The sequence below is a fragment of the Acanthochromis polyacanthus genome, chromosome 7, assembly GCF_021347895.1.
Source record: "Acanthochromis polyacanthus isolate Apoly-LR-REF ecotype Palm Island chromosome 7, KAUST_Apoly_ChrSc, whole genome shotgun sequence".
Classification (NCBI taxonomy): domain Eukaryota; kingdom Metazoa; phylum Chordata; class Actinopteri; family Pomacentridae; genus Acanthochromis; species Acanthochromis polyacanthus.
This window is the reverse complement of record NC_067119.1, coordinates 33,668,636-33,690,487: the sequence shown is the minus strand read 5'-3', so window position 1 is coordinate 33,690,487 and position 21,852 is coordinate 33,668,636. Positions and strand designations below refer to the sequence as shown.

The window sequence follows — 21,852 nt, the reverse complement described above, 5'->3', positions numbered from 1 at the left end:
GCGAGTGGGGATTGGTGAGTGGAGAGAGGAAGGGGGAGCCATCTAAGCCATTTAAAGAATTTTAATGGAAAAATCTTGTAATTATGTAACTCTGATACAAAGAGATGAATTTGAAGAGTTTAATCCATTACCTGAGAGGAATTTTCCATCCATTCTCTATATACCGCTTTATCCTCACTAGGGTCGTAGGGGTGCTGGAGCCTATCCCAGCTGACTCGGGCAAAGGCAGGGGACACCTTGGACAGGTCGCCAGTCTGTCGCAGGGCTACATACACAGACAAACAATCATACTCACATTCACACCTACGGGCAATTTAGAGTCATCAGTTAACCTCAGCATATTTTTGGACTGTGGGAGGAAGCCAGAGTGCCCGGTGAAAACCCATGCATGCACAGGGAGAACATGCAAACTCCATGCAGAAAGATCCCAGGCCCAGGCCAGGATTTGAACCGGGCATCTTCTTGCTGCAAGGCAAAAGTGCTAACCACTACGACACTGTGCAGCCCTGAGAGGAATTTTGAGAGAGTATAAACCCATATACTCCTTAGATAGTTAAAACTTATTTTGTATAGTATTTGTAGGTACAACAGCGTCTGTACTTTTAAAGGTCATTGAGAAAGGTCAACTTGTCCCAGAAACAGCTGTTGTCCTTCAACAGATGTTCTGTAGAAAGCATCCTCACCCGCAACATCTTACTGTGGTACAAGAGTAGCTCTCAGGCTGACAAGAAGGTTCTGGAAAGAATCAGGAAGTCAGCATAGAACATCATAGGTGCACAGCTGTCCTCTCTGTCAGACATTTACAACACCAAATGTCTGTGCAGGGCTAGAGGCATCATCTTGGACCGTTTACACCCAGGACTCAGCCTGTTCTCACTGTTCCCCTCAGGTCTGCACCTCCACATTCACCACCACGTTTAACCCAAGTGCAAATATGAGTACTGAACCCATAATAGCTGTTTTCAGTCAATTGTCCACAGTGCAATATATCTCTTGATTGCCAACAAGAGTTGTCTTTAATTTTGTTGCATATTTTGTGAGTATAATGACAAATAAAAACATTCTATTCTATTCTGTATGTAAAATCTTCATTAAAAGCATCCATAGAGAACAATAAATGTATTTATTGTTTGTTGCATTTGAAGAGTCTGATGAGGAGGATGTACAATGATCAGACCTAATATTCAAACCACCTGCCTAATATTGTGTAGGTCCTTCTCTTACTGCTAAAACTTCTCAGGACACAGGGATTCTGTGGGTTTGGGATGGAGCCTCTGTGGATGCTCAATGGAATTGGAATCTAAGGAGTTTTGCTGTGTTCCTTGAGAGGTACTTGAGCAGTTTTTTTTTCACAATGTTGTGGGGCACATTTGTTCTACTGGGCTCCCCCAGAAGAACAAATGTGCCCCACAAATGTGCTGATACTTAGGCTATGTGTACATGTCAGGTCACACCTTCATGACGGCATAGACTCAAGGTGTCACTCACTGCACCTGTCATTGGTTTTATTGTAACTGATCAGTGCACAACTTATACCAGAAAACTGTAATAAATTTCATTAAATTAGTAAAATGGATATTATAAAGTAGTACTATAAGAAAATAATCCAAGTGCAACCATGTCTATATTGCACTGAAGTGAAGTAGTCTATTTACATAAGGTAAAGGTTAGTTACTTTCGACTGTAATGTGGGAAATTGGGGACTATCCTACACATCATGCTCAGTATCGTCGCTGGACTCGGGGAAATCCGGAGCTTATCGATTCGGCATTAGTCGGGGCAGTCACGTGAGCAGTTTTAGTAATGTGAGGTTTCCGGGAACAGTGAACGCCTCTTAATGAGCGCAAACAAACTGCAGCCAGAGAGAAGTGAAAGTGACAGCGGGAGTTCACACCGAAGCACGGGGACAGAGAGACGGATAGAAAACCGCTGAACGTAACACCGACGTGTTTTATGACAGGAACAAGTTTAAAGCCGCAGAACTGGTTTGCTTTGTTTCCTGTTGCTATAAAGTCGACTTGAGTCGCACTTTGAATGCCCTGAGTCCACTGACAGCTTCAACGGAGACACGGACAGACACGCTACAGACATGGTAAGTGAACACCAGCCTCCCGTGGACTCCGCTGCTTTGTTATAACGTCTAACGACTTGCATAAAAGAAGAGAGAAGTGAGGGGAAAAGTTTCTACAGCATGTTTTTTTTTTTCAAAGTAAGCCGTGACCTTTCTTTATCTGTGGGCAAAGTCCCCTACCGTGGTGGTGGTGGAGGTAGGACACTTAACTGCTGTCAGCTCTTCCATTTGATTCACTAAATATTACTCATTTACTAGTGACACAAAAGAAAGGAACTAAACTAAATACAAAGAAAGATACACATACATATACATATATGATGTTGTCAATAATGTAATTTGGTGAGTCTTAGCAGGCTACACCAAGGAGAAGTACTAGTGTGAAGCGAGAGATATAGACGTAAACACAGCAGGACTCCCTCACCACTGCTCTCTTTAAGTATGAATGAACTCTATTTGGTGTCTCGGTCATGCAGGATTCTGTTATTTGATGCTACTGACTGAAACACAAGGCTGTTGTTACAAAGTATGACCACAGTACATGGTTTCAAGTACGATGAAAGTCGCCACTAACTGGACTGGCGTAGGTGTGGTTTCCCAGGATAATACCAGGTACATTCATGCTGGCAGGAGGGAGGGAGTGAGGGAAGGAAGGAAGCAAGGAGGGGAACGGGCAGCAGTTCCTGTGTTAAGACGTTGCCTGCTGAATTTTAAACACAGACTATTGTTCAGCTGTTTGGTGTGCCCAGAATGAGTTAACCCGGCTTTCAGGGTAGGCATAAATCAATTTTCACTGATAAGATGCAGGCTTGGTCTATTTTAGTCAGATTCCTGAGCTGACAGGGAAACTGTACCTACAACGTAATGACAGTGAAACCAATCAAGATGTTGAGTGTGTACTTGTTTTGCTCTGTCTGTTGGTTTCCTGTTCATGACAAGTTACAAAATGCGGGTTTCCTCTCATGGCTCAAAGGGCAGAGGTGAAGAAGAAAGCTGTCAGGATACAAATTACTCTGATGTCAAACTGCACTTGAATATTGTGCTACGGTCCTCTTGTTTTTTTGCTCGCTACAGTCCTCTAATGGCTTCACTATCTAGGAAAACTCATCCTGCTTCATTTTATTACTTTCATTTGTCATTATCTTGTTCTTGTTTTCTTTGAAGCCGTAATATTTCACTCAGTGCTATTGATAGTTACTCGATAATGTTGTTTTAGTGCTTGCTTCAGAATTAACTCTTTTAGTCATAAAGTGACAAATTCATGTACGTAACTGTTTACTTTAGCTTTAATCTACATGAAAACCGGTCACAGCAAGAGGATTTGTTCTGCTAAAATTCATAGCAAGACTGTTGCTGTGTTTATAAAACAGCAAGCCAGTCTGATCTGTATCAGGCAGGCAGTTGCTGTTTTGTTTTTGCTCTTCAGTTGTCAGCTTAATGTCTCCATAATGCACAATGTTCATTATACTTCCTTTAAAACATTGTAAGAGCGACTTGATAGCTGACTTGTTAGGCTGCATTCCACATGAACACAGATACCATCAAACGGAGAGTCCCTGCTTCAATTCCTGGCCGGCTGGAGCTTCACTGCATGTCATTCCACTGCTCCTTTTCCAACATTTCCTGTCTCTCTCAACTACACTGTCTAAATACAGGAAAATGCCAAAAATGAAATGTTTACCAAACAAACATGGAGGAAATAGAGACGTGATAATCACATTTTAAGTGCCATTGCTTAAAACCAATTATTCTCTGTTGGAAAATAACAAAAAGGAAATCTTTCACAATAGTTGAATTCGTCATTCCAAAGTGATCCACTGTAAGTGTATTCAGAATCAGTAGCAATTAAAGCTATATGTCAACCAAAATTAGAAGAACAACTTTGAGACTTAACCCTTTAAGCCCCACATCCAGTCACTAACAGATCCACAACTCTGAGGCCAAAAGTGTTAAAACCGGCTTCTCTTATTCTGAAAGACGGTAAGTCTCTGCGTTTTAATCCCCACTACAGCATGAAACAACCATTTTTTCTGTCTGCTCCAATCAAAACAGTAATTATAGAATATGTAACGGCCTTAAACCTTTTAGTCCCTGAGCCCTGTTTTTGAGGCACCTCCTCTTAGTCCCTACAGCCCCCGCCGGCGGGCCTGGGAGCCTATCCCAGCTGACTCGGGCGAAGGCAGGGGACACCCTGGACAGGTCGCCAGTCTGTCGCAGGGCTCCTTTTAATAATATGTTTAATAATAAGTTCGAATAAGTTTGAATGTAGACAATATTTAACTAAACCAAACATGGCTATAGATAACTTTCATGGTGTTGGTGCCTGGCCTTGGTAACTCCTCATGACAGCTGAGATCCTGTGTTTATCACATCTTCTGTACCATCTTATACTGAACATTTCCGACGAGAAATTACCAATATGCTTCTCTATCACACTATAAGAGAGATCAAACAAAAGTCTTAGATGACTGGATTAATTCACAGTACGTGTCAACCTTAATCTTGACTGTGTGTGTTGATCGTACAGGAGAATGGAAAGAGCCGCCTGCAGCAGACCCAGGATGACGTGGAGGAGGTGAAGGTCATCATGCTGGACAACCTGAATAAGGCTGAAGAGAGAACCGGCAAACTGGGTGAGCTGGAGGACCGGGCTGATGTTCTGCTGGAAAAGGTAAGCAGAGCAAGTTCAGAGAAGCTGTCCACGTGGAAAAACATCATTAACATCGCATCATCCTATTTTTACTCAAGTGTTGTTGTGGAAGTGTCTAGGTTGTAGGAGAAGGTGAATATCTGGAGCAAATGCCATATAGACTCTCAACCTACAGACATCCTGGGATTAAAACTACCAAATGTCATATTGATGTCTATAAATACACCTTAGGTGGAGCTGGGGAGGAAAACAAATGTACAATTTACATCCTGATTGTGTTTTATGGTGCTATATTTAGAAAGGTATTTCCTATTGTTTCCTAAGATGAATGAAGCAAGTTGGTCTCCCTGGGTATGACTGAGTGAGTCCGGGACATGCCACGAGGCGAATGTCCGTCCGGGGGTCGACAAGCAGGTCACATCGTTCCCACATTGCCCTGCAAGTGGCTGTTTATAAGCAAAAAAGCCAAGTTACACCCTCTGTATGTTGCCCACATAGCTGCAAATAACAGACTAAAAGGAGTAGAAAGATCCTCACGCTCACCAGATGGCCAGAAACATGAACACTAATGTTGTATCTGCTGGATCTATGTAATCCAATATATTAATCAGTCAAACTGTATTTGTGCAGCACCCTTCCCACAGTGTAGTACAATACTGATAAATCAATAAGACAGAACAAGCAAAGAATGAAGTGAAACTCAGTTAAAACATTGATAGTTTAAAAGGCAAAGCATAAAAATTCAATTGAAATACGAAAACTTAAAGCCATCTCAAACACACAGACTTCCAGGGATTCTTATGTAACAAATGTAAAAACTCAGAAGGTGAGGCTTTCTGTGTCATTATTCTTCCTCAGAATCAGTTTGGTTCAAACGTGTATGGCTCAGCAAGAGGAAGCAACAGTGTGGAGTTACATCTGTGCTATTTTAAGACAGGAAGGATTTTTTTCATGCGAAAATAAACTTCTATATGTAACTTTGAAACAGAAATGAGTTTTTAGGTGTTCAGCATAAAATTAGCAGAATAAATCAATAGAATAAACATAGTAATGCCCATGTGCTATAAAAGCCAGGCTGAAGAAGCAGGTTTTATGTTAACTTTAAAGATTCCAATACTTCAGCTGCCCTCGGGTGCTCAGACAGACTGGCTATAAAGCTAAAAGGTGCCTCATCAAAAGTTTAACTCCAGCACTTACTAACAGACTCATGTCAGAGGACCTGAGAGGCCATTCGCAAGCGTATTTTTAAAAACAATTGTATACAGTGATTATATGTCATTGTTGCCATTACAATCTTTTATCCGAACGTGACCAAAAACAACAGCTTTAAACAAACAGTGACTTTTAGGCTATTTGGTGACAACTTTAAGAAAGTAGCTATAACTTGTTAGTAGTCATTTATTTACACATCCAGCATGTTTGTGTGCTTCTGTTGAATGTAAGTCTGACACTCACTAATTGTACCTTGATTCTGTTCTCTGATAATTCTTGAGTAATGTGCCTGCTTAAACAGCAGCCAAAAATGATGCTCCTTGTAGCAGTGAAAACAGTTCATTTGGGGAATATAAATCAAAACAATTAGCCGTGAGAAACTTCAACTCTGCAAGCTGAGAGAAAGTGCTGAGTTTAGTGATAAATGTCTGTGGATTCAGCTTTGCAAAAATCCCCTTTCAAATCATGAGCAGTCATTTGTTACGCTGTTGATGTGCAGCTTTAAGTTAAGTTTGTGTCTTTTTGCAGAGTACTTCCTCCAGCGCTGAAACCCAGCTTAATAGGTGCATTTCTTGATTGCTGTGCCAAATAAATGTGATCTGCTGATAGATTGTGACGTTGATTGTCGAGGTGTTTGCATTTTTTCATACCTCAGAAAACATTGTGACATTACAGAGCAACTGGAAGTGTGGGAACGATGTCAACCACTTGCTAATGTTTGATTTGATGCATTCAAACCCTTGACTATCGCCTTTTGAAAGAAGACCAAGTAGAAAACAGCTGTGACAAAGAATTCCTCTTACATACAGAGAAACAAACTTTCAAACCTTAAATTCAATGTGTAGTTTACAATCGCTAAAGATGCAGGTATTTTAATGTAGAAAGATGCTTTTTCTGCACTGGATATTTTTTCTTAGCCATTTTTTAAGCATCATGGAAGTCAGTGGGCCAGTTCTGGATTTGTCCTTCCCTATCTTAGCTTATAATCAGACATTTAAAAACCAGAACATGATGTAGCATCTTTTAATTGTGTGTGCTTTTTTCTGCAGAGTAAAGCCTTTGAAAAGACTGCCAACCAGGTGAAGCAAAAGAAAAGATGGGAGAACAAGAAGATGAGGGTGGTCTTTATCGCCATTGGAGTGGTAGCAGGACTCATCATTGTGGGACTTATCATCTTTGCTGCTGTTGGATAACATACGAAGACTATAGCTTTGCTGTTGACGAAAGGAAAAGGGTGTTGGGACTGAAGGACATGATGTGAATAAAGATAAGAGGTCATGGAAAAAGGAGTTTTTACTGCTGGACTTCAGCATTTTGCCTGAACTGCTCAGTCTGTGATATTTCTGTGTTATGAGATATTTAAGGGGATATCATTCCCAGTCTTCACTTGTGTAAGTCTTCAGTTGATATGGTACCATTGATTGCTTGGCTGCTTCTTCCAATGTCTTTCTTTACTTTTTAAAGGTCGTGTCTGCACAGCCCAAATTGGAAGGACGCAAAATTCACATGGAGATTAAAATTCTTAAAAGTCTGTTAAATGGACATCCACAGAATCAAACCAGTCCACTCTTCTCCCTGTAATATCTTACTGTCATGAGAATTTGAGAAGTTGTTGAAATTGCCCCTAATATCAAGTGCTCTGGTGCCACCCACCTCTTTAAGTACAAGTAATAATTTCAAGCAATTTTATGCAAACACCGTCAGGTTGCTACTGTTGTAATTTGTACACTAGCTCACATTCATAACTCAAAATTCATTTAATGATTCAGAGGATGACAGGAGAGAACATGCCAAACTTTGTTAACGTGCCAGCTTCGGATCGCTTCAGATAGGAAGGATTGAACAATTGTATTGAAACACGATATTTCAGAAAATGATTGTCCTTAAATCATTAAAATGTGTGTGTTTTTTATTTTAGTTTTATTTTTCATAGTTGCAGTCTCATATTATTCCCTGAAACACAGATTATAAGGTCTTCTCATTTTGAGCTGGTCCATATATCACACCAATGTGGAAGAAGTGAAAGGAGATTTTTGGTTATTTTGGCAAATTTTGGCAGTCTACATGAATGTTTGGGCCTGGGCCTGTCAATAGTGAATTCAAATGTTTCTGTTGAGAATAACCAGTGACTCCTGGTGGTGAATGTTTGTACTTCAGAGAAATATGCAGAGGGCAAAATGCCTTGCAGCTATATGTCTGTTGTATAATCAGTTTAAACAGTTCACTTCTGTGTTATTATTGACACTTACTGTTTGCTAATTATGTGAAACTTTCAAATTTAATTTGACCTCAAATATTGTGAGACAACATTGAATATGAGATGCAGGTGGTCTGTTTGGACACAAATCAGAACCATCAGTGTCTACTGCTGTTAAACCAACCATGTGAATCTATTCCAATAATGTAAACACAATTAAAATATTGCAGTTAACATGCAGACATATTCTATATTGTACATGAACATTTAATGAAAGGATCTGTTAGGATTGTCATGTTACTCTTATTTCAGTCCACTGCTTCAGAATTTGGGTTAAGTTGTGTCACCGTTGCACTCTAGTTTAAAATTACAAGATATTTACACCTAGAGATGGTGTGCAGTAAAGCCAAACAACAGCACTGTCCAGATAAAGTGGATTGTTATAATGATTTGCCATGTTGATTTAAATGATATTGTAGTTACTATAGTGATAAGGTCTGCCTTTGTTTGTTTGATAATTTGCAGAGTTTATAGTGTACTATGAGTTTGCAATAAACTGAATCTTTGTTCCATGTTTTATGATGTCTAAAGAGTATGTAATAGCTTACATGTGGTGGGCCAACCCCAACTAAATTAAAAAACCTGTTCATCCAAATTACAAAAAAGAGTCATACTTTCCATCAAAATTTTAAAAATACAGAAGAAAAGAAGAGGTAAACTTTAGCGCTGACAAAGATAAAAAAAAGGGGGGTGGGGGGCGGGGGGTGGTTGGCAATTCTTCTGCAACTTGATGGCAACACCTTTGACCAATCGCACTTGAAGCACTTTTTGCACTTACTACAGGTTTTTCCTTATGTCTGAATTCTTGCTTGTGTTGTACGTCGCTTTGGACAAAAGCGTCTGCTAAATGAAATTGTAGAATTGTAGAATTGTAAACTAAGTTAAACTAAAAAGAGGTGGGGGTGGGGGTGGGTGGGGATTATGGTTTAAATTCATTACATAAGGCTTTAGTTTTCACAGCTTGAACATTTGTGCAAAATTCAAGGTGTCCAAGTAGGATTTTAAGTAGGTTTTAAAGATCACAAAGTTGAGTTTCTGACTGGCAAATTGCCTAGCATGAATATGAAATTTTGCCAATAATGAAATCAGATTAACAATAAACAATTTCTTAACAGACAAATCATTAGTAAAAAACTAATAAAGTATATTCAATTTTAAAGTTCAGAGTAATATCCAATTTTCCATTTAAAAAATACTAATATCACACCAAAAAATTTGACTGAATGCACAATCCCAAAACAGATGAGCTAATGTTTCATCAGCATTGTGACAAAATGAACAAAGAGGGTCAACGTTGATCTTATACTTAACCAGAACTGAGTTAACTGGATAACACCTGTGTAACAATTTCAGGGATACCTCTCGCACCTTATTCGAGATGAAAAATTTCCTATGCAATAACCATACTTTTTCCCAATCCACATCAGAATATAAATTATTCTAAAACAAGACAGAAGCCGGCTTAAAAATAGTATCCCTTTGAATTATTTCTCTAATGCATTTATTTTTGTTTTTTGTTTTTTACTCAAAAAGGGATCTGCATTTCCTATGCATAATTCTGACTGAGTAATTTGAGGGGTAAACATTGGTGAAGGTCTGGTAGTAGATAATAGCAAGGTTTTTAAACCTGAAGGAATAGCATCAAAAACAATGGTAAATTCTCCTGGGAGTACAGGAATTTCATATTCTAACAAAAATTCATTATAAGTAAACAACTCAATCCATGTATGGTTCGCTCATTCGTTTTTCCGTTTCAAAAAAAAAGAGAAACAACAAATAATCTTTTTTGTTGTTTTTTTTTGTTTAAAAATGAAATTCGATAAACTAAAAGCAGAGAAAGAAAAAAACACTTCGTTTTTTATTTTTTTTTTAAATTTTAAATTTTTTTTATAAATTTGAAGGTTTAAACAAACACAAAAAGCATTTTCCCTATTCGGAAGCTACTGGCAGAACCGGAAGTCAAAGTGAGAACTCGTGTCAACTTGACTTGACTTCTCTGTCTCAAACTTCGCTATACGTACTGTAAAAACAAGACGCGTTTGTCTTATTTAGAGCGAGTAGGCTCATCAGTCTGAGAACTCATGATCTCAGTGTGAAGAAAATTGCTTTAATGGTCCAAGCAAGTATTTTTAAGTATTAAAATGTTAAGAACTCTGGGACAAGGTACGTTTTATCCGTTTGATTCCTGGCTATAAAAGACACAAGCAGAAACAAAAAATCAAGCCGTTTTTTCGTTTTTTCGTTTTGAGCAAAAAACAAAAAAAGCAGGAAACGGTTCGTTTTTTCGTTTTTTCGTTTTCACCCCCAAAATGAAAATACGACTCAATATTCCGTTTCATTGGTGGGCGGGGCTTCAGAGCTCACCGGTGCACAATAAAGCTCCTGCCCATCACAATAAAGCTCTTGCGCTGGCATTCATAGACAGACTGACTTTCATTGTATTGCCTGCCCCCACTGCACTTCCCCTAACTCTAAATCAAAGCAAGTCGTGTACACAGTAATGACAGTCATAACCAGTGGTGTAGTCTAGTTTTTTCGAGTGGGAAAACTCCAACCTCACAAACCAAAGCCAGGTCAGGTTCTCATATATGTGCGCGTGCACTCACATGTCCACGCGCGCAAGCACACACTCACACTCACACACACACACACACACACACACACACACACACACACACACACACACACACACACACACACACACACATGTTTGTACTTCTATCTTAGTGAGGACATCTAGGCCTAACCCTAACCCTTACCCTAACCCTAACCAAACCTCAATTCATACCTGTTCTCTAAAAACAAGTCTTCACCCTCAAACATGGCTGTTTCAAAGTGAGGACCGGCCAAAATGTCCTCACTTTGTAAAAATGTCCTCACTTTGATAGTTAAATGCAGAAAATGGTTCTCACAATGTAGCAAGTACAAGAACACACACACACACACACACACACACACACACACACACACACACACACACACACACACACACACACACACACACACACACACAGCAGCAGCAGCAGCAGCAGCTCCTTTATTTCAAACTACTAATTAGATACTTATAGACATTATAGCGTCAGCAGCTCCTCCTCCTGCCATCAGGTAGAGCTGATGTTTCCTCTTCCTCAGGTAGAGCTGATGTTTCCTCTTCATCAGGTAGACCTGATGTTTCCTATTCATCAGGCTCCCTTTCCTAAATGTTCACCTTATCTCCAGCTGTAGTGTTCCCTAAAGCGGCAGTATTCACAGGACAAGCAACAGGCTTATTAAAACACTGAAATGGTTTCATTTAGCTTTGCTTTCTTATTCTTATTTTTTCTCCACTGACTGATGTTGGGTCATTAGAAGTTCTAGACTCATGTCCCTCTTCTGCTAAGCCAGGGGTATTCAGCTAAAATTCAGAGAGGTCCAGTCAGCAAAGGTCCAGAACATCATAATGTCTAACTTGAGTTACTGTGATATATGCTGATGTAACCTGGTAGTTTTATTAGAGTCTGCCTGTAATCAAAAACTGACCGTCAAATAAATTCAGTACGGTTCAAAAACATTTTGACATTTATTAATAAATAACTTATATGTAACTGTATATCTTAGAATAAAGTGCAGAACTTAAAAAAGCATGACTGAACAACCTGAATCAACTTCTATACATCTTTAACAATAATTAAATCTCATAAATGTAAACATTTGAACACTTTTACATTTTTGTCTGTCTCATATCACTCCCCTAATATCTCTGCAGCTTAATGGGAGAGCTGAGCTGCTGCTTGTTTGAGCCGTTCTCAAAACATATTTTGATTATGTTCATAGTTGAGAAAGCTGCCTTACAGCTGTTTGCTGAGCCAAACATGGTCAGCATGTGACCACAGTCTGTCCTCTAGAGATGTATAAGGCACAAAAGATACGGTCCGAATTTCCATATAACCACTTAAAAATGCGCAAACACATGTATTAGTATGTTTTTTTGACATAACGTTCACTTTTCTCTGTGTCAGGAAGCGGTGAAGCTGTATGGGACGGGGGAAGGTGTCTGGCTGAGAACAGGGCTCACTAAAGGCCGACCGCGGTCCGGATCCGGACCCAGACGCCGTCTATACGGGTGTAAATTTGACAGGTGAGCCTTTAGTGAGCCCTGTTCTCAGCCAGACACCTTCCCCCATCCCATACAGCTTCACCGCTTCCTGACACAGAGAAAAGTGAACGTTATGTCAAAAAAACATACTAATACATGTGTTTGCGCATTTTTAAGTGGTTATATGGAAATTCGGACCGTATCTTTTGTGCCTTATACATCTCTAGAGGACAGACTGTGGTCACATGCTGACCATGTTTGGCTCAGCAAACAGCTGTAAGGCAGCTTTCTCAACTATGAACATAATCACAATATGTTTTGAGAACGGCTCAAACAAGCAGCAGCTCAGCTCTCCCATTAAGCTGCAGAGATATTAGGGGAGTGATATGAGACAGACAAAAATGTAAAAGTGTTCAAATGTTTACATTTATGAGATTTAATTATTGTTAAAGATGTATAGAAGTTGATTCAGGTTGTTCAGTCATGCTTTTTTAAGTTCTGCACTTTATTCTAAGATATACAGTTACATATAAGTTATTTATTAATAAATGTCAAAATGTTTTTGAACCGTACTGAATTTATTTGACGGTCAGTTTTTGATTACAGGCAGACTCTAATAAAACTACCAGGTTACATCAGCATATATCACAGTAACTCAAGTTAGACATTATGATGTTCTGGACCTTTGCTGACTGGACCTCTCTGAATTTTAGCTGAATACCCCTGGCTTAGCAGAAGAGGGACATGAGTCTGGAACTTCTAATGACCCAACATCAGTCAGTGGAGAAAAAATAAGAATAAGAAAGCAAAGCTAAATGAAACCATTTCAGTGTTTTAATAAGCCTGTTGCTTGTCCTGTGAATACTGCCGCTTTAGGGAACACTACAGCTGGAGATAAGGTTAAAGTTTAGGAAAGGGAGCCTGATGAAGAGGAAACATCAGGTCTACCTGATGAAGAGAAAACATCAGGTCTACCTGATGAAGAGGAAACATCAGGTCTACCTGATGAAGAGAAACATCAGCTCTACCTGATGAAGAGGAAACATCAGGTCTACCTGATGAAGAGAAACATCAGCTCTACCTGATGAAGAGGAAACATCAGCTCTACCTGATGAAGAGGAAACATCAGGTCTACCTGATGAAGTGGAAACATCAGCTCTACCTGATGAAGAGGAAACATCAGCTCTACCTGATGGCAGGAGGAGGAGCTGCTGACGCTATAATGTCTATAAGTATCTAATTGGTAGTTTGAAATAAAGGAGTTGCTGCTGTTGCTGCTGCTTGTGTGTGTGTGTGTGTGTGTGTGTGTGTGTGTGTGTGTGTGTGTGTGTGTGTGTGCGCGCGCGCGCGCGCGCGCGCGGACATGTGAGTGCACGCGCACATATATGAGAACCTGACCTGGCTTTGGTTTATGAGGTTGGAGTATACCCAGTAGAAAAAACTAGACTACACCACTGGTTATGACTGTCATTACTGTGTACACGACTTGCTTTGATTTAGAGTTAGGGGAAGTGCAGTGGGGGCAAGCAATACAATGAAAGTCAGTCTGTCTATGAACGCCAGCGCAAGAGCTTTATTGTGATGGGCAGGAGCTTTATTGTGCACCGGCAGGCTCCGAAGCCCCGCCCACCAATGAAACGGAATATTGAGTCGTATTTTCATTTTGGGGGTGAAAACGAAAAAACGAAAAAACGAACCGTTTCCTGTTTTTTTTGTTTTTTTGTTCAAAACGAAAAAACGAAAAAACGAACCGTTTCCTGTATTTTTGTTTTTTGCTCAAAACGAAAAAACGGCTTGATTTTTTGTTTCTGCTTGTGTCTTTTATAGCCAGGAAACAAACGGATAAAACGTACCTTGTCCAAATACATGGATTCAATCGAGCATCGAGTCGGTGCTGTAGGTCGGGTAAAGGAAAGTCTGTAAGTCTACTGTCTGGTCCACACTCCGGAACAGAAGGTGGCGGTAATGCACCAAGAAGCTGGATGCCAACCCCCCGTAAAACAAGAAGAAGAAGAAGAGTAGGTGCCGTGACCCGGTAGTGACGTGTACAAGCATTTCCTGCAGAGAGACCGGCAAGATGGCAGCGGACACGCAGGTTTGTGTGACTGGGTTTATGACTGTGCTATCCACTCTGAGAATGGTAAATAAGTAGCGTAGAAACCAAATTCGCGGTATCTTGAGCGCTGCTTTTGAAAACATATCGGTGTGTTTTGGTCTTCGCCGAAAAACTGCGGCGGGAAGCAGCAGCAGCGGGTTAGCAGGCTGTTAGCTCAGTGCTGCGTAGCCTCAGTGTGACTGGATGTGACCAAGTTGTGGCAGCTGACGGTAACCGGCTCTCACTGACCCGGCACTGTTCTGTACAACAATAGGAACACATTAAAGTTAACTCACCGCCTTGTTTACTAACTGTTCAGAAACTCTGACTTACTGTCTCCGAGTTTATTTGGGCTGACTCTCAGGTAGTTGTACAGATAAGCAAGTAATATGATGATGAGCTGACTAAGCCACGCCCTCCTCAAGTAGACCGCTATTAGTCAGATCATTAAGATTCTGTTAGTGTAATACAACACAGTATGTTAGTCAAATTCGTAACAATCATTCCATGGCCTTTGCTAAAAATTTCGTTGTCCAACACCAGCTGATTCAGAAGCAATGCTGTCATTGTTAAATGCCATTTACTTTATTGCCATTTAATTTTATAGCGAAGCATGTGGAGCATTTTATATGGAATTTACTCGTCTTTGATTACAGCCTTGTCCTAATGGCCCCCTCAGGCAAAACACAAGTTTTTTCTGCCTTGTTACTATGTCCATATACTGAGAAGCCATCTCTCGTACATAACCATAAACTCAACATATTTTGCTTCTAGACTACAAAAATGACGACGTCTCTGCAGTCGTTTGCTTAGCTGAAGTTATTAGACAGCCCTCATTCTAAATGTGACTGTTCCTACAGGTTTCAGATATACTGAAGAAATTTGCTGCGAGAGTGACTACAGCCAGTGTGAAAGAGCGCAAGGAGATATTCGGAGACCTAAAACAATGTGTAAAGGGCAAAGGTGAGGGTTTTTGTGATTTTCTCCACTATGATATGCTAGGTTAAAGTACTTACTTCAGTCATCAATAATGACTTCAAAACCTTTTTCTTTTAGAGTTGCCAGAGCCTGCCATCAAAGGACTATGCAAGCTCTTCTGTCTCACTCCACACAGATATCGGTCAGTTTATGTAGTCACTTGGAAAACATACTCAACACACAGTAATATTTTTACACATTGTTTTTGCTTTCATTGTTTGTATCCTTTGTTTTTACATGAATGTCTGTGTCTCTCAGGGATGCTGCGTCACGCAGAGAGCTACTCTCTGTCATTGGCCAGCTGGCTGAGAGTCAGCCTGCCATCCTGGTAACCAGCCTCCTCCACTGCCTGCTGAATTGTGGAGTCATCAGCAAAAATGGAGAGCCCAGGTACTGCTAAGTTTTGTGTTGTAGACTTATATCTGTAAAGTTTTCTGAAGTGCTACTATATCAGTTTCTGCATTTGCAAAATTATAGAAGAGAACGGATGCCACATCATGCAACCGACTGTGTTAGGCTACGTTCCCACTGCAGGCTCAAGTGACCCAAATCCGATTTTTTTTTTTACCCCATACGACCTGTATCTGATCTTTTCATGACAGTCTGAATGACACAGACCCGATTTTTTTTCAAATGCGACCCAGGCCACTTGGATATGTGGTCCTAATTCCGATAGGTATCGGATCTTTTGCCAAACAACTTCAGTCTGAACGGCCAGGTCACATTTATCCGACCTATATGTCATTGGTACACGACAAACGTCACTATTCTGTGTTCAAGCAAAACACACGTCTTCGGGCTCCCGAAGACGTGTGTCTTGCCATGAGAGTGTTAAAAAGAGGCGCTCACATGTGTACGTAAAGGTTGCCCTTATCATTCAAAAATTCTCAATGAAGTCTGCATCTGTGAAGCGGCTGCGACTCCGCACCCACACAGTTCTCTGGACAGACGTTGCTGCCACTGCCCCACAAAATGCCAGGGCCAAAATCCTGGCTCTCTTCCTTCTTGACCTTCTCCTTAAAACAATTAAGTTATAAATATGCTGGCTCCGGTTGGACAACAACTTTAAAATGGCCAGACATGCTCTACTGTTAGCGTCCATGTTTACTTCCGTAAACACTGAACATGCTCTCTGTCGTTGTTGTGTCCTCTTCTGTGCATGCGGGACACTTTTGGGTCGTGTGAGGTTCACACAGGAGATCCCATACAAGTCGCATTTAATTGGAAATGTGAACAAACTCGCAAAAAAATCGGATTTCACAAAAAAATTGGAATTGAGCATTAACCCCTGCAGTGTGAACATAGCCTTAGACATCTCAAATTAAATGTCTTGAGAAACAGAATCATTTAACAGGGCTCCAGACTGCGACTAAATGATCGCATTTTGTGACCAAAATTTGAGCGGGTGTGAGTAAATTTTTCATCTACTCGCCCATGTGCGACCAGTAAATTTGCTGATTTCTTTTTAAATTATTATTGAATATTTTTTGTTGCTGACAAACGTCTGCTCCACACTTCAGTCCAGTATACAGTAATGTACAAATGAGCTGGTTTACCAACCGACATTAACTCCAAAAGAAGAAGAAAGGAGACGAACACCAAAGAAGAAGAAGGCGGCGGCAGGCGGGCCCATGTGTATTAAAGCGGGGGGGTGAATGACGGTGAAGCTCCTGATGTTTCACAAAGCCTTTATTTACGTTCAGCCTTGTTTTGAAGACAAATTCACCTTTCTGTCCTTCACTCCTTTCTTGTCCTCATTCCAGCTGCTTATAAGTTTAGACACATCCTTTGCTAGACAGCAGCATCGTGGAGCCATTTTATTTTATGTTGACGTGAATTTTCGGACTTTTCGGCAGCGTCTTCATCATGTCAAGAAACCTCGTCTGAGAGAAACCCTTCCTGTGCCGCTGGAATGTTTACAAAATAAAAGCCCATAGCATTAAAAATACGCCTTCAACATAAAAGCCTGGAGAGAACGGTTATTTTAACACTAGCAAAAGAAAGGCTTGCAAAAAGTGATGAATTGATCAGCAGGCCTTTATAAGAGTAATTTACACATGATTTGGTATAAATACATAACGTGCACATGCATAACACTTGCCTGTGCTCACCAGAAGGTAATTTTTTATTAAAGTTTTCATCTGTCGGAAATTAGACATCAACCGAGCAGCCTTGGTGGAGTACTGCACTCTCTGAGTGCTTTTCTTATGTTGTGTCAACTGCTGCATTATAAAATGTAAATTGCAAACATAGTTTCTGCATTTATTGTGCAAGTATTTACCAGTAATACAGTGAAAATGAGAGGATATGTGAATATTTACTTTGCAAGTCGATTTAGGTGTGCGCCCCTAAATCTTTTGCTTGTGTTCCTAAAATTTTAAGATAGGGGCCACTGTGCTCCTAGGAAAAAAAGTTCGTCTGCAGCCCTGTTTACGTCAGCAAGAAATTTAAAAAATACGTTTGTTATTTAGATAACTACACAAGTAGAACATTAAAAACAACAGATTAAATAAAAATATTTAAATCCGTGATTGCATATTATTCTGTTTTTTTTCTTGCCTCTCACAATTACCTCATTATATTTGCAGTAAAAGCACAGGCTCTGCTGCCTTTATCGGCTTGTCTTGGACCTGTCTTTTAGTCCCCAGTGTGTTTTCTGCCACAGAGAAAAGAGAAGGATCCATCTGGAAGAAAATGGTCAGTGAAAGAGTATTTAGAAAATCTTTTTGAACTGAAATTTATATGAGCTATATTTGTCACTCTGGTAGTTTACAGTCAGTTGTGCAGTTTTTACTGTAACACTAAATGTTGGTTTGTGAGTTGGTTACAAACTGAAAGGCCTCATGAAGTTGACAAACATTTGGTACAGGATTTATCAGCATCTGACTAGGATCACTGTTTTGTTTTGGATGTTAGTTTAACCATGTGATCTGTTGTGCGCTCTGTCAGGTGGAGGTTCAGAGCCTTCTTGTGGCCGAGGTGGTGGGTGGAGCTCAGAACACGGCTCAGAAATCAAGCTTCAAGAAACTCTGTCACCTCTGGGAGGAGGTGAGTGTCAAACACACTAATGGTAAAAGACTCATGTTGATCTTGTTTGAGAGGACAATCGAACCCGATAAGGTTCAGCCTCAGTGAGGCGGCTGCATCCGAGCTCATTTTTAAATTGTTTTATGGGGAATTTATACAAAAAAGAAAAAAGAATATTGATAATTGGAAAAATATTAAACATTAGATCAGCCAAGCCGATAACTGGGCAAGTTTAAAATTCTTTATGCATGTTTTTTTCAAATAATTGTAGATAAATACTACAATCATAAAATAATTCCAAACTCAGTGAATGTCACATCGTTTTTACATAATTTATCACTGTCTGTGACAGAACCAGCTACTGTAATAGGGTCCAGAATGATGCCTTTTTTTACATCGAGAGGGGGAAATTGATTGATTGCCTGTAGCAATTATGGATCCTAATCTGTGACATGAAAACAACTGTAGTACACACAGAAATGAAGGATAGATCTGACATTTTGTCTGTCTTTACTAGAGCCCCGGGCTGGTTGATCAATACATCAGTACTCTGCTGACTCTGGACCAGAACTCTACAACTCTGGTCATGCTGGGGGTGTGTTTAGACTTCTGCGCTGCTCAGAAAGACAAAGCTACAATAGAGAAGCATAAGGTATGGTTTGTTTGTTTTTAAGAGGTAGTTCTGTTTGGATTTTTACCCTGATGCTGCTGTTGTAACTTGCTCTGCATGTAACTCTTTTAAAAGAGTGAGCAACCTACTGTCTCTGATTTTTCAGAGTGCGATGTTGGACCTGTACGTAAAATCAGTCCTCATGAGCAAGACAAAACCACAGCAGCACATTTTGGACAAAAGCAGCTCCCTACTGCGCCATGTGTCCCACTCTGAGTTCAAGGAACTGCTGCTTCCTGCCCTGCAGAAGACCATGCTCCGCAGCCCAGAGAACGCTATGCAGAGTGAGGCGCTTTTATTTTACGATGATCATCTTTAGTCCTTACCTGTTAAAGGCTCATACAGTCAAACAAAATACTGTTCAATGTCTTTTCAGCTGTTTCCTGCCTGTTGTCAGCTGTAACCCTCGACCTCAGTCAGTATGCTGTGGATATCGGAAAGGCCTTAGCAAGTAAGAACTTACATCTGTTGATTTAGCTGTGTGCAGCATATTTGAAAGTATACACTCACCTGTCATGATGATAAACTGTGTATCAAATATGAACAGATCTGTTTGAACAGTGAAGTCAGTGCAGAGGTGTGTCGCTGGGGGCCAACTCCCCTATTTCTTATTATGTCATTGTTGCACTGACTGCTCTATGTGCCTTTTCAATTACCCCTCTGGACAAATCAAGTTTTCTGAATCTGAATCTGAACTCCTCTGGTTAAAAAATTAAGTGTGATTGTATGGCAATGTATGAGAAAATTACCCTATTTCTAACTTGACTGGCTTCAATAAACATTTTCCTGATGTGTTTATGATTTCAATCACTAGATTCAAATCTCCTTTAATAGAACTTGATGTTAATTTGGCAGATTTTTGTCCTATTTAGAGTAAAATTAACAATGAATAGGGTATACTTTGGAGCATGGCTACCTTGTGATAGACACATTTCTGTTTTGTGGACATGGATAGTTTCCTCTTAGTTATCATTCAAAGCCATTCCTCACTCGTCGTCATCTGTATTTAGAAAACCTAAATGGCAACGGCCAAATTCGAAAACTCATTACTTCCGAATGGTACTCCATAAACCAGTGGCTGATGTTCCTCGTTTATGCAACAATCTTAGGTCAATACAGTATTCTTTGTTGCAGGGTAAATACAGAATAAAAGACAACTCTATTTAGTATAATGATGTAGACTTAATTAGTGGTATGGATTGTGTTTCAGGCCAGTTGAAAGCTAATAATGCCCAGCTCATGGAGGAAGCAGTGCAGGCCATGGAGAATCTGGCCCAGCAGTGCAGTGATCCCACTGCTGTGCAAGATGTCGTCACACACCTCTTCAAGATCCTTGGAGGTGAACAAATGATTTCCCCATTAGACTGGAATGTTGTCTTAATCTTAAATTTTGCTGACCTGAAGCATGAATCTTGTTGCAGGGTCTGAGGGAAAGCTCACAGTTGTTGCCCAAAAGATGAGTGTGTTGTCAGGTAAGAGGCATTTTAAACACCTCACAATTTTTCATCTATCTGTCAGCAAGACAGAATTTTAAGCAATTATTACAATTGTTGTAGGTGTTGCCAGCTGCAGCCATCATGCTGTGTCAGGAACTTCCAGCCAGACTCTGAGCTCTGATGTCGCTGTGATGTTCATTCCTTATCTACAACAAGAAGGTATCACTGCTCTGTTTTTAATTCCGCTCCCAAATGTCAGAATCCTTTACAGATCTGTTGCTTTCTCACAACTGTCTGTGTGATCCCAAAAGTGTGTGCTTTGGTAGTGGAAACTCCACAGTGTAATATTTCTATCTCTAACTCTGCCAACCTTTCTTGATTTTCTTTAGTTCATGAGGGCACCTTGGTGCATGCAGTATCTGTGCTCTCTCAGTGGAGCAGTCGCCTCACAGTGGAGGTTCCTACTGCTCTGCTGGACTGGTTGAAGAAAGCTTTCACCCTCAAGACCTCCACCTCTCTGGTTCGACACGCCTACCTTCAGGCCATGCTGGGAGCCTTCAAAGGTCAGTCTAGCAGACAGAACATTACGCTTCAATGTCAGATGTGGATATTCTTTAGTTGAATTTAAACCTTTCACCTTTCGTTACCCTTGTGCTTAGGTGACACTCTGGCCCAAGCCTCAGACCTCATGCCCCTGCTCCTCCAAACAGTTGAGAAGGCTGCAGCACAGAACTCCCAACATGCTTTGCTTGCTGAAGGTGTGGCGGCTTCTGTTCTTTTGAGTCGACTGGCTCTGTTGGAGACACAAACAGGTGAGGCTTTCATTGCAGTAATGACTTGTTCTCACTCATTGTGATAAAAATGTTAAAAAATAGGAATTTATAGGGCTTTCTGTTTTTCCTTCCACAGAGACAAAATTCACCACCTTTTGGAGCCTGATCTTAGATGAAAAGAAACCACTGTTCACTACAGAGAAGTTCCTCTCTCAGGGCAGTGAAGAAAGTAAGACCACTACAGATTTTCAGGATTGTTGTAGTTTAAATGCACATAAGTGGTTTAAGTGTCAAGACAGGAAATGATGGCTTGTTTCTGTTGCGTTCTGTGTGTAGCTCTGCTCACTGTGCTGCAGCTCTGTGAAAGGCTGTTTTTGGACCATGCTCACCGGCTTACTACCAGCAAATCACAGTGAGTGTATTTTTCTGTGAGTCTGCATAGAAAGCCTATATAGAACTCTTGGCTCTGAATATATCTTAGCACACACATATTTTCAAGTTAAACACTGGGCACACCAGCAGCTGCTCATCTCCAATAAACTGCTCAACACTAGACAATCTTACTTTCACTTAGAATTTATTGTAAACTTTGTCCTCTGTGTATTTAG

At 40.3% G+C, this 21,852-nt stretch overlaps 2 protein-coding genes across 2 annotated transcripts in view; both read left to right on the top strand.

Annotated features, from left to right (window-relative positions):
* The first annotated feature begins 1,806 nt into the window (after positions 1–1,806).
* Positions 1,807–8,707, top strand: vamp5 (vesicle-associated membrane protein 5). The gene is made up of 3 exons (XM_022201713.2): positions 1,807–2,092; positions 4,599–4,742; positions 6,983–8,707. The coding sequence occupies exons 1-3, from the start codon at positions 2,090–2,092 to the stop codon at positions 7,124–7,126; spliced, it is 291 nt and encodes a 96-aa protein (XP_022057405.1). The 5' UTR covers positions 1,807–2,089; the 3' UTR covers positions 7,127–8,707.
* A 5,596-nt stretch (positions 8,708–14,303) lies between these two features.
* The window catches only part of gcn1 (GCN1 activator of EIF2AK4), a 56,536-nt gene continuing 48,987 nt past the window's right edge, over positions 14,304–21,852 (top strand). Inside the window, 16 exon segments of the mRNA XM_051951145.1 lie at positions 14,304–14,360; positions 15,221–15,323; positions 15,417–15,480; positions 15,597–15,728; positions 17,927–18,035; positions 18,288–18,386; positions 18,883–19,017; positions 19,142–19,319; positions 19,412–19,486; positions 20,246–20,374; positions 20,457–20,507; positions 20,592–20,690; positions 20,861–21,034; positions 21,131–21,283; positions 21,381–21,473; positions 21,581–21,656. Coding sequence (XP_051807105.1) covers positions 14,343–14,360; positions 15,221–15,323; positions 15,417–15,480; positions 15,597–15,728; positions 17,927–18,035; positions 18,288–18,386; positions 18,883–19,017; positions 19,142–19,319; positions 19,412–19,486; positions 20,246–20,374; positions 20,457–20,507; positions 20,592–20,690; positions 20,861–21,034; positions 21,131–21,283; positions 21,381–21,473; positions 21,581–21,656 — 1,688 coding nt within the window. The 5' untranslated portion in view covers positions 14,304–14,342.